The sequence below is a fragment of the Onychostoma macrolepis genome, chromosome 07 (assembly GCF_012432095.1).
Source record: "Onychostoma macrolepis isolate SWU-2019 chromosome 07, ASM1243209v1, whole genome shotgun sequence".
Taxonomy (NCBI): domain Eukaryota; kingdom Metazoa; phylum Chordata; class Actinopteri; order Cypriniformes; family Cyprinidae; genus Onychostoma; species Onychostoma macrolepis.
In genome coordinates, this window is record NC_081161.1 from 49,114,418 (window position 1) to 49,125,711 (window position 11,294).

General features: G+C 40.4%; 1 protein-coding gene across 1 annotated transcript; it reads left to right on the forward strand.

Annotated features, from left to right (window-relative positions):
• Positions 1-588: 588 nt before the first annotated feature.
• Positions 589-3,684, forward strand: LOC131544181 (carbonic anhydrase 4-like). Its single transcript, XM_058782242.1, has 9 exons — positions 589-786; positions 1,009-1,078; positions 1,182-1,208; positions 1,376-1,546; positions 1,637-1,788; positions 1,864-1,932; positions 2,005-2,077; positions 2,163-2,326; positions 2,730-3,684. The coding sequence occupies exons 1-9, from the start codon at positions 784-786 to the stop codon at positions 3,051-3,053; spliced, it is 1,053 nt and encodes a 350-aa protein (XP_058638225.1). The 5' UTR covers positions 589-783; the 3' UTR covers positions 3,054-3,684.
• The last annotated feature ends 7,610 nt before the right edge of the window (positions 3,685-11,294 follow it).

Sequence of the window (11,294 nt, forward strand, 5' to 3'; positions counted from 1 at the left end):
ACACAATCACTGTTTACAATCAATTTTATTTTAGAATTAATATAATTCTAAAAACAGCATCTATCTATCTATCTATCTATCTATCTATCTACAATGTGTATAACTTTACCTACATTTTAAATTGTTTAACAAATAACTTTTTAATTCATGTTTAATTCATGTGTAACCACTCCTGAAATGGCAAAACTTTTCATGCTTAAATAGTTTAAATATTAATATTACTTTAATGTCTAATATTACTTTAATTCTTTGGTATTTTTTCTAATGAGCTACTCTAACTTTATTTGAGTCGGTATCACTAAAGGTATCTTTACTTTTACTCTGATATGATGACTGGGTAATGTAGACAACACTGGCTGTCCACAACATTTCTTTCCTTAATAAAATGCTCAAGTTACATCTGACATGAATATAAGCAAACCAACTGAACATGGATCCTGGGTTATGAACTGGCCATCAAACTACCTGATTGGGGATGGAGTTTGATTGCCGTCAACCTAAATTTTCATCAAACACCTGAACCAAATTGGCCTAATCACTTAACACACTTTAGGTGCCACCTGCCTCAATGAGCTCATGTTGATACCTGGCTAATCATGTCTTTGCACATTTCAGGACGTTGAAACCCTTTGAGTATAAAGCCTTTAAACACAGCGGTTTTTAAACAGGGTTTTGCAGATTTAATACAGGAGCCAAGTTTGGCTTGCAATTAAAAGTAAAAATAAAATAAGAGACAGAGTTAAGCGTAGTAGTTAAGGACTGAAAGAGTTTAAGTTGTCCAAAATGGTAAGATAGCAATTTGTCTTTGCACTAAAATCCGAGAAGTGAATCACAAAAATGTGTATACAAATTACTTTAGCTGCTTTTAATGCGTTATATTTAAATATTATTTTATTCTTGGAAGGAGCTACGCATTTTTAAACACGTTGAATGGATCTGCCAGATAATTACATTACTGGGCAGAGTTCTTGCATAACTTTTGCTGCTGTTTTTATTTTTATTTTTCAGATGAATGCTTTCATAGCCTGCCTTGCTGCTTGTCTGTTGCATGACGTGTGCAGTACATCAACACCTGTGTGTAAGTGTTTGTCATTTGATTACTTTGTAATTTATGTGAGTAATGTTGCATCGTGTATTGATATTTCAAACATTACTCTCCCTTTTCATGTGCTGCTTCTTAGCTTGGTGCTATCATAGGCCTTCATGTAGTAAGTGTTTTTATCTCCCTTTTTTTGTTGTTGCAAGCTTTCTATTAAAAAAAAAAATAAAATAAAATGTGTGCTTCTCAGCGGTTTCAAAATCAGGGATTATACATGATTTGCTGCTAATTACCAGGTGGGGATGTTTTAAGGTGTTTTTTCCCCCTGCATCTCAGGCGATGCCGTTTGGCCCATAATCGCAGAGAAAGACTGTGATGGCACTCAACAGTCTCCGATAGACATTGTAACCGCCGATGTGCAGGCTAATACTGATCTGACCGCTTTCACCTTCACTGGCTACAATGACCGTGCAACCTTAACTGAGATTGAAAACACTGGCAGGACAAGTGAGTAGTGTAATGTTTCTGTTTCAGCTTTTGTGTAAGAATTATTGACTGGGAACCGAATGTTTAATCTGTTGTGGTTTCACTCTTCAGTTAAAGTTACATTTGGTGACCAGAAAATGTATGTGGAAGGAGGTGATCTGCCAGGCTTGTTTAACAGCACACAGTTTCATCTTCACTGGGGTAATGGCAGTGCCACACCTGGGTCTGAACATGCTGTAAATGGCAAACGATACCCCATGGAGGTTTGAAAACAATGTAACTACAACTGAAAGCTTTTGTTTTATACTGGTCTTCTAAAAGGGTTTTGTGTGTCTCAGTTGCATATCTTGAATGAGGCTGGTAACGGCAGTGATCCAGTATTGTCAGTTCTTGGGATCTTCATTGAGGTATGTCACCTTTTCGTCTCTGATATTTGGAGAAATTGTTCAATTGACCATTTTAATTGTAATCGCCCACAGGCCTCTAATGACACCGGGAAACCAGAGAGCTGGAAGACCTTAACGTCATATCTAGCACAAATTGCGAGTGCAGGTTTGGACCCTTTCCTACAGTATTAGTAAAGAAGTGGTTCTGTATGCTGGTAATGTACAGAAGTTCACATTTCAATTTATTTCAGGTGATAAAACGCACGTTTCTGACAAGCTCACCATGGATGATCTGCTTCCTGGAGTGGACAGGACTAAGTATTACCGTTATCTTGGCTCTTTGACTACACCAAGTTGTGACGAAGGTGTGATTTGGACCATCTTTAAAGACTCTGTTAAAGTCAGCCAAGATTTGGTAAGTCTAGACTCTATACACAAATATTTAGGCCTAAATTCAAGATTTCTGTGTCTGGGTTGCACATAAACTGCGTTAGTTTTAATGAGCTAAAACCTAATGCGACTCAACAGTCATGCATAAGATTTCAATAAAACTGATTTAAGTGCACAATAACCAGGTTTTTGATATTTAACCAAGTGAATATTGCTTGAAATACAGCTAGACCTGTTTTAACCAAGTTTGTTTTGCAACTCCCAATTAATAGATGTATGCTGATTGTAAGCCATTTGAACACAATCTTGGAAATGAGAACTGATGTAAATAGTTCCCAAGTGTCTTTTCTTTTTTTTTTTTTCTATCCATTTGGAGGAAAGGATCAAAGTGTCTCTCTGGTTCAGATTATTTTGATTTCTCCAAATAGATTGACCTCTTCAGTACGACTGTCTACATCAACCAGACCACCAACTCTCCCCTAATGACCAACACATTCAGGGCTGTTCAGCCCATCTATGGCAGGATTGTGACGTCACAGGTAGCGGGTCCCAAAACTACTGGCCTCATAAAGCCAACATCAGGTACCAAAACTACCGGGTTTGTAGGAAACCCAACTACTGGCCTTATAACGCCAAGATCGGTTATCAAAACTAGTCTTACAAAGCTGACATCAACGGCAACAAACCCATCCCTGGCTCTCAATTTTCCTCTTCTGAGTGCCGTGCTCCTGTACTGCATCCTACCTTCGTAAGCTGCTTCACAAAATACTGAGATTAAGATGGCTTTATGTGACTAAAATATTCCCTTTAATGTTAGTGTTTTTAAAAAAAAAAAAAAAGCATCAGCAATGTAAAGTAATCGCTAATGTCAATTTGTAACTGTTGCTAGATTCCTCGTTCTCCGCTTGTTTCCTGCATCTGTTTAATATGAAACTGCCTTCCAGGTTGTGCACTAAAGGCTTTATTTGGTTGTAGTGCTGGGTGTTTTATAGAAATGTTAGCTGTTTGATTTGCACAGTTTTGAATGACATTTGAGCTGCTTGTGGCTTTTACATAAATGCACTTATTGTAACAAGACTATAGTGTCCACTTGTGCAGAAGTGGAATGTTTCTTCTGAATGAAGGCAACATGCTGAGGACGGAGGACATGTCACCGGTTCAACTATTTGCTTTTAGAAAAAAAAAAAAAATCCGTTCTCTTAAAAGTGAAACCGTATCTAGTGCTTGCATCTCACTGGGATTTCTGGCTTGTAGGTTCCACAGGTGTCACTGTAAAGGTGGGGTTGGTTTTAACGAGTGCGCACAAGGTTTGTGTCCTTGTCTGCTTATGTGAATGTTGAAATGTTTTAAGATTTAAGAATTCATTAAAGTTTATTCAAACAACTTATTGTAGAAAATGTGTCCTTATTTCACATCAGGTGCGGCAAATGATTCCATTTATCGGTCTCTAAATGACATGTAAAAGATGAGGATATATTTGCACTTCTACATTGATGCCAATAAACATTGTCCTAATCCGAGCTGGGTAGATTATACAAATTGTAGTCTATTACATATAGTTTGTAATATAATTTGGGTTAGTGATTTTAAGATTTCTGACTGCTCTTATTTTGTCTAACTTGTCTTAAATGTCTAAGTGTTTTAACAGGCAATACGTTAAATGTTAGTTAAACCAGGGTTTCCCATGGGCTTAATGTAGAAACTACAGTGGGTTTCGGAATTGACTTAAAAAAAACAAATTAAAATAATAAAAAAATTGTAACACGAACAAGGTTTTTTTTTTTTTTCTTTTTCAGTTCAATTGTCTGGTTAAGGACATGGCAATCTGAAATTTCAATTAAAAAAAAAAAAAAAACTTGCTCTGTTTGGTTCGTATGAGCTCACATCGGGAGCTTCAGAAATCAAATATGATGTGCATGTGAATAAGTCTAAATTTAAACGGTTATATTATAAGAGCGATTGTGTGTCTTTAGAGCACTTGGAGGAAACCACACAATTCATATCGTTTGTTTGAAATGTGAACATCTTTGAACCTTCTTTCATCAGAGGGACACAAATATCTCATTTAATTAAAATATCTCTGCTTTTCTCTCGAAGATGAACGAAATGGTTTGGATCATCTTAAGGGTGAGTGATGACAGAATTCAAATTGTTTTGGGTGAACTATGAAATTAATTAGAAAATATAGCAGTATGTTGTTTTTAGCAGCTTCTGCAAGCGTGTATAACCAAACTTTGGAACCTCACTGTGACTGACTTCAGATAAGATTTCTATTTAATTAATATTGTGTCTGTGCCAGTTGTGTTTTTGACGCAATGGCAGAAGAAAGGTTAAAAAAAAAAGTCATAACATGTATTAACATACTCTTATTTGCAAAATGAAGTTATTTCTGATTTCCTGTACAATTTGGTTTCATTGTAATGAGGTTAATGATCTTTGAAAAGCCATGATTATAAACATACGATTACTTTGTCTTGAACTGATCACCCAACTGTGGTAGTGTTTGCTGATTGGTGTTTATATTTGTTCAAGCTTGACAATCTCATTGCCTTTATTTTCTAATATATATTTATCACTACAGATAAGAACAAAGATCAAATTGTGAAAAGGGTTTCTTATAAGAGCATACAGTATCTGAAACTGCTGATCGGAAGGTTTTTAACTATATTACCGGCCATGTACATTGTTCTCAGCGTACTGTCCTTAAAAAGAAACAAATCATAATTTGCTTGTGTATGTGTGTGGAATATTAACATTTGTTTTTCTGATCAGCTGCTATAGAAGACAAACTGTAATCTGAGTGCAGAGACGGGAATAGTAAGTATATTTTAATGTCTCCTCTGTTATAGAGATTTCTGAATCAGGCCTAATGGAGGGTGATTCGGTCAATCTTGGAAGAAAAACTTTAGCAATGTGTCCATTTCAGGTGGATAATTTGTGCTTCCTTTCAGTCATTCATGTAAAAATCTGTTACTTATTTTTTTTGGATGACTAGGACAACTTATTTTATTTTTTAATCGTGGCAACAGAGGTGAAGAGTGTATGTTAGCATTACCACAACAGACACATTCATGTGAAATACCCAATAAACCACAATTATCAACATACCCTGTAATACTCACAAGTTGCTTTGTAATAATTGATCAAATAATATCAGTGAGTTTGTGGCTGAACTCTGCTCACTGTAAGTGCTGCTGTTGGGCTTTAATCATATGTTGAATGTAACTCATAGAGATCCTCATCAACACACAGGCTGGGATCACGGCCCGGAAACCCAGCTCCAGCTCACAAAGGAGCGATATGCCAGAAACCTGTGACGACTGAAACACAGGCAAATGGTCAATGGACACACAAGCATTTATTTTTCATCAGTGTCTTTGTTTTGCATACAAGCACAGACTGTTAATCCACTGTGCTAAATAAAAACCTTGGATTGTTTTGGATATTTTCTATCAGTTTGTGGATATGCTCGGTCCTGGCAGCTTTTACAGCATGTCTATAGCTGGACAAACTGTTTCCATGCAATTGTAAAAACTTCAGACGGTTTTCAGGGTTCAGTTTTTGGGTTTGAAGCGCTTCAAAATGTAGCGATTCTGTGGGACTTGATTTTAGACGTGTAATGATTTCTAATAAACACACTTGTCTCAACAGAATAACTTTATTCTCGCTGAAAGCGGTGAACACATTCCCATCCACGACCCAAACATCTGGACTGAACATTTCGGAAAACTCTATTCACAAAATGAACCTACCCTTACCAAAAAACATCTGACATCCGAACTACATGACTTAGAATTCACTATTAAAGAGCAGCTAAACCATTTAGACAAACCCATATCATTAAATTAACTAATAGGCAAAATGAAATCCCTAAAAAATTAAAAATCCTGTGGCTTGGATGGAATATCTAACGAGATGCTGAAACACAGCAGCTCCAAATTGAAAGATGCTATTCTGAAATTATTCAATCTCTTACTAAAATCAGGACACTTTCCTGAAGTCTGGAAAGAAAATCTAATAACTCCAATTTTTAAACAAGGTAAGAAGTACGACCCAAATAATTATAGAGGCATCACAGTCAGCAGTAACCTCGGAAAACTATTCTGCTCGATTATTAATGACAGATTAGTTCAGTTCATTCAAGAACACTGTCACAGAGCTGCCCTCTGTTCCCTCTGCCTAGCCCCTTTTGGTATTAAGACATGAACACATACTTGGGTTTTAAAAAAAAAAATCTTTATTTACCTTTGTGTCAGAAGGGTGGAAGGATGGATTATACACACATGCATATACATTTACACCCCTGCAGCTAGACCGTTGTGTTCAGACTGGCCACCTGAACACTAAACCCGTTGGACATTTAAGTTTTGCTCATGAACTGTTTGCTATTTTCTGTATTGGCATATATAGTGGCGGCCATCTTGAACTGAGTAAAAGACCCAAAAGGGCTTTTGTCAGTTGTTATATACCTTTGCTGTCTTGCATCATGGGGAGTGGGAGACACCAAGTCTGAGTGAAAAGGGGTGGAAACTGTTTTATGAGTTCCTGCACATGACTTTCTGTAATTGTTGATGAATTGAAGTTGTGGTATATTATGCTATTGACATTGATTTATTGAAGGAAATGGTGTTTAGTCGATTTTTAATCTTTTTATGTGATTATAACTTCATAGTATGGTCATGTGATATTACGGCTACTGAGAAGTTGTTGAACCCATGAGTATAAATTCTCACGTAATTAAGAAGTCGGAGTCTTTGACTGGTGTGCAGTGGGTGCTGTAACTATTGAGGAGTACTCTGATTGAATCATTGTAAGACCTGAACCAAGGTTATTAGTTTTGTTTCTGTACTTTGAAGTTGAATTTTGTTTTTTTGTTTGTTTTAAGGGGTTTTCCCCTATGGAACTTCTTTTTTCATGTTTTTTTGCACCTGTGAGCATTCTGCACTTTATTGGCTTGGGAAAAAATAAATAAAAAGTAACAGCTGGCATTCAACGTCCTCCATTCAGTATTTTAAGAACTTAGATGGTGTCCCTAGTGGAACCGTGACAAGTGGTGTCAGAAGTGGGATCATAATGCCACCCTAGACCAGACAAGATCGAGGTGTAGTGCCACAAGAACAGCCAGGTTTGAATCAGGAGGCACCCAGCTCTACTGAGGGTGCAGAAACAGTTGCTGAGGGTGGGAGTGACCCAATAACATCTTCTCCTGCAGTGGGCTTTACTGAAGGAACGGTGTCAGAACTGGCCGGCCTGGTTAAAGTTCTCCTGCAGTCACAAGCAGCCCGTGACGATCGAATGGAGCAAGTAATGGTAAAGCAAGACCAGCGCTGGCGGAATATGCAGCACCAATTCCAACCGACTCAGCACCAGGTCTTAGAGATCCAGGCTGGTGGGGATCGACGGGGAAGCCAGACAATTTCTCCAACCGTAAGTCCAGTGCGTATAGGAGAGGGTACATCAGCGGGAAGTATTGAGCCGAGATTACATCCCTTGACAAGAGATGACGTTGAGCAGTTTCTGACGACTTTCGAGAGGATGGCCACTGCATGCAGATGGCCTAAAGCCAATTGGGCGATAAGACTGGTTCCCCTGTTAACAGGAAAGGCACGTAGTGCCTATGTGGCCATGGATGGGGCGGATGCGGAGGACTATGACAAAGTCAAGGAGGCCATCTTTATGAAATATGAGATTAATGCAGAGATCTACCGGCAAAGGTTTCGCTCGTCAGAGATTCTACCAGATGAGACCCCGCGGGAGCTCTATGTGAGACTGAGAGATCTCTTCTCAAAATGGGTGAAGCTAGAGACGTGCACTATGCTGCATATGTCAGAACTCATTATCTTGGAACAATTTATGGGAATGATAAGCCCTGACATGGCAGTGTGGATTAAGGAGCATGATCCGGCTACAGCAGAAGAAGCAGCCAAGCTTGCAGAGAGGTACCTAGCCGCGCGCCGAGATGCCCAACGCAGTTTTGGAGGTCGGAGTCAAAGAGGGTCAAGTAAGTCTGGGGGTGAGGGTGGTCATGCCCAAGGCAAAGGGAATTTTGCTTGTAAGCAAGGGGATAGATCTAACAAACAGGAAGTTAGATGCTACTATTGTGGAGAGTTAGGACATACTAAGCCTTTTTGTCCATCTAGGAAGGTTAAGCATTCTGTTCTCTCTTATGTTCCATGCCCCCATCCGCCACACCAGTCTTTGCAAGTACGTACCACAGAAATATTGACGAGGTACTGTGAATGGACAGTCAGCCAAGGCCTTAGTGGATACGGGTAGCACTCAGACTCTAGTGCATGACAGCTTGGTTCCTGAAGATGAATATATGACTCAGAACTTCAGAAAAGTTTGTTGTGTGCATGGAGAAGTTAAGGAGTATCCTACTGCTGAGATTTACTTAACAGTGCAGGGGCAGACTTATTTGTTGCAGGTGGCTGTCTCGTCCCACTTACCTTATGAAGTGGTTCTGGGGCAAGATCTCCCCATTCTCTGTGAGTTGGTGTCTCAAGTTCAGTCTTGTTATGCAGTAACCCGGGCCCAGAGTGCTAGAGCCGACTTCAATGAGTTGCCATTTGCTGATGCTGATGTTGAGTTAGCCTGTGAGAAAAGACGTAAATCTAAAAAGGAAAGGCGTAAGCTTAAATTTGAGGGTAGTGTGGAGAGTAGGCAGGTGGAGGAGCTGCCGTTACCCGAAGGGCCGCTTAACATGATTATTCCTGTGGAGATAGCTGAATTGCAGAGGAAAGATTCTACAGTGCAGGATTGGTTCCAGAAGGTGTCTGAAGTCGATGGGGTGAGAAATGACAGTGTTTCTTGTTTAATGGACGAAAAATACATCCTGAAGAAAGGTATACTTTATCAAGTGAAGGGGGAAGTTGAGGCATTAGTAGTTCCTGAATCAATGCGCCATACCATTATGACTCTGGGACATTCTATTCCATGGGCTGGACACTTAGGCAAGCATAAAACATTAGCAAGGATTGCTTGTCGGTTCACTTGGCCTAAGATATATACGGATGTAACGGAGTTCATTCGTACTTGTACAGAGTGTCAGATGACTTCAGGAAGGAGAGTGGCACCCGCCCATTTATTACCATTGCCAGTGATTGACACACCCTTCAGTCGCTTGGGAATGGATGTGGTGGGGCCCCTGGAAAGAAGTAGGAATAGGAACCGGTACATTTTAGTGATCTGTGATTATGCCACAAAGTATCCGGAAGCCTTTCCCCTTAGAAACGTCAAAGCTAGACAAGTAGCTAACTGCCTGGTGCAGCTATTTTCTAGGGTGGGTGTTCCCCGGGAGGTTTTAACAGATCAGGGTACTAATTTTATGTCCTTGCTGTTGAAACAGGTGTACCAACTGTTGGGGATTAGGGCTATTAAGACCACACCTTACCACCCCCAGACAGATGGTTTGGTTGAGCGGTTCAACCAAACCCTAAAAAGCATGCTGCGCAAGTTCGTTTCCAAGTCCGGGTCAGACTGGGACCAATGGTTACCATATCTGTTGTTTGCTTACAGGGAGGTGCCGCAAGCTTCCACAGGTTTCTCCCCATTTGAACTGTTATATGGCCGGCAGGTGAGAGGCCCGTTGGACCTGCTTAAGGAACAGTGGGAGGGACCCAAGGATGGTACGTGCAGTGTGGTTCAGTACGTGATCCAAATGAGAGAGCGTTTGGAAGAGATGACATCATTGGCCTAGGAGAACATAAAAAAAGCCCAGCAAACTCAGAAAGTGTGGTATGATAAGAAGGCAAGGGAGAGATCATTTGAACCGGGCCAAAAGGTGCTGCTGCTGTTGCCTACCAGTGAGAATAAGTTGCTAGCCAAGTGGCATGGTCCCTACAAGGTGGTGCGGAAAACTGGCAGTGTCACCTATGAGATCTCTATGCCAGAGCGGGGGAAGAAAAAGCAAACCTTCCATATTAATTTGTTGAAAGAATTCCACCCTAGGGCTGAGTCAGAGGCTGTTCAACTCTGTATTCGTGTGGTGGGGGAAGAAGAGGAACCGACAGAGCAGTATTTTCCAACCAGCTGCACCCAGCAAGCAGTGGATGTATCCCATTTAGAGCAGCCCCAAAGAGACCAGGTGAGACAGCTGCTGGATCCTGAGTTGTTTCAGGAGAAACCAGGGCATACTGACCTGGTGTTGCATGATGTCATTCTTAGAGAGGCAACACCAGCCCGCCAGAAGTTATCGGATTCCTGAACGCTTGGTAACGGTGCTTAAAGATGAACTAGACATTATGCTCTCCATGGGTGTGATTGAACCCTCCCATAGTGAGTGGTGTAGCCCCATTGTCCTAGTCCCGAAAAAGGACGGTACCCTGCGGTTTTGTATTGACTTTAGACAGATTAACAGCTTGTCTAAGGTAGACCCTTACCCGATGCCAAGAATTGATGAGTTGGTGGAGAGACTGGGCAGAGCCAAATACCTATCCACAGTGGACTTATGCAAGGGGTACTGGCAGGTTCCTTTAACTGCCAGAGCTAAAGAACTAACATCTTTTAAAACCCCTTTTGGGCTATACCATTTCCGGGTTATGCCATTTGGCCTGCAGGGGGCACCAGCGACTTTCCAACGCTTAATGGATCATTTACATTTACATTTAGGCATTTAGCAGACGCTTTTATCCAAAGCGACTTACATTGCATTCAAGTTACAGTTTTTTTTACATTTTTTTATCAGCTCTTGCTTTCCCTGGGAATCGAACCCATGATCTTGGCGTTGCTAGCGCCATGCTCTACTATTTGAGCTACAGGAAAGCTCAGGTCCTGAAAGGATCAGATCCTGCAAGGCACCTGGGAGTTTGCTGCAGCCTATCTGGACGATGTGGTCATCTTCAGTGAGACCTGGGAAGACCATTGTCAACATCTGAGGTAAGTCCTACACTGTAAAAAATCCAACTTGCAAATTGTTAACTCAGTTTAGAATTGTCTAAGTCAATTGAAGTCAAGTGGACACATTTTTGAGCACAGTGTTGAGTTAACTTATA

What these genes read in the sequence shown, in the direction of transcription:
- LOC131544181 (XM_058782242.1), top strand. An exon ending in TGAAAACACTGGCAGGACAA is followed by an intron (nt 1,547 to 1,636) that starts GTGAGTAGTGTA and finishes TTCACTCTTCAG; the next exon opens with TTAAAGTTACATTTGGTGAC. An exon ending in AGCACAAATTGCGAGTGCAG is followed by an intron (nt 2,078 to 2,162) that starts GTTTGGACCCTT and finishes AATTTATTTCAG; the next exon opens with GTGATAAAACGCACGTTTCT.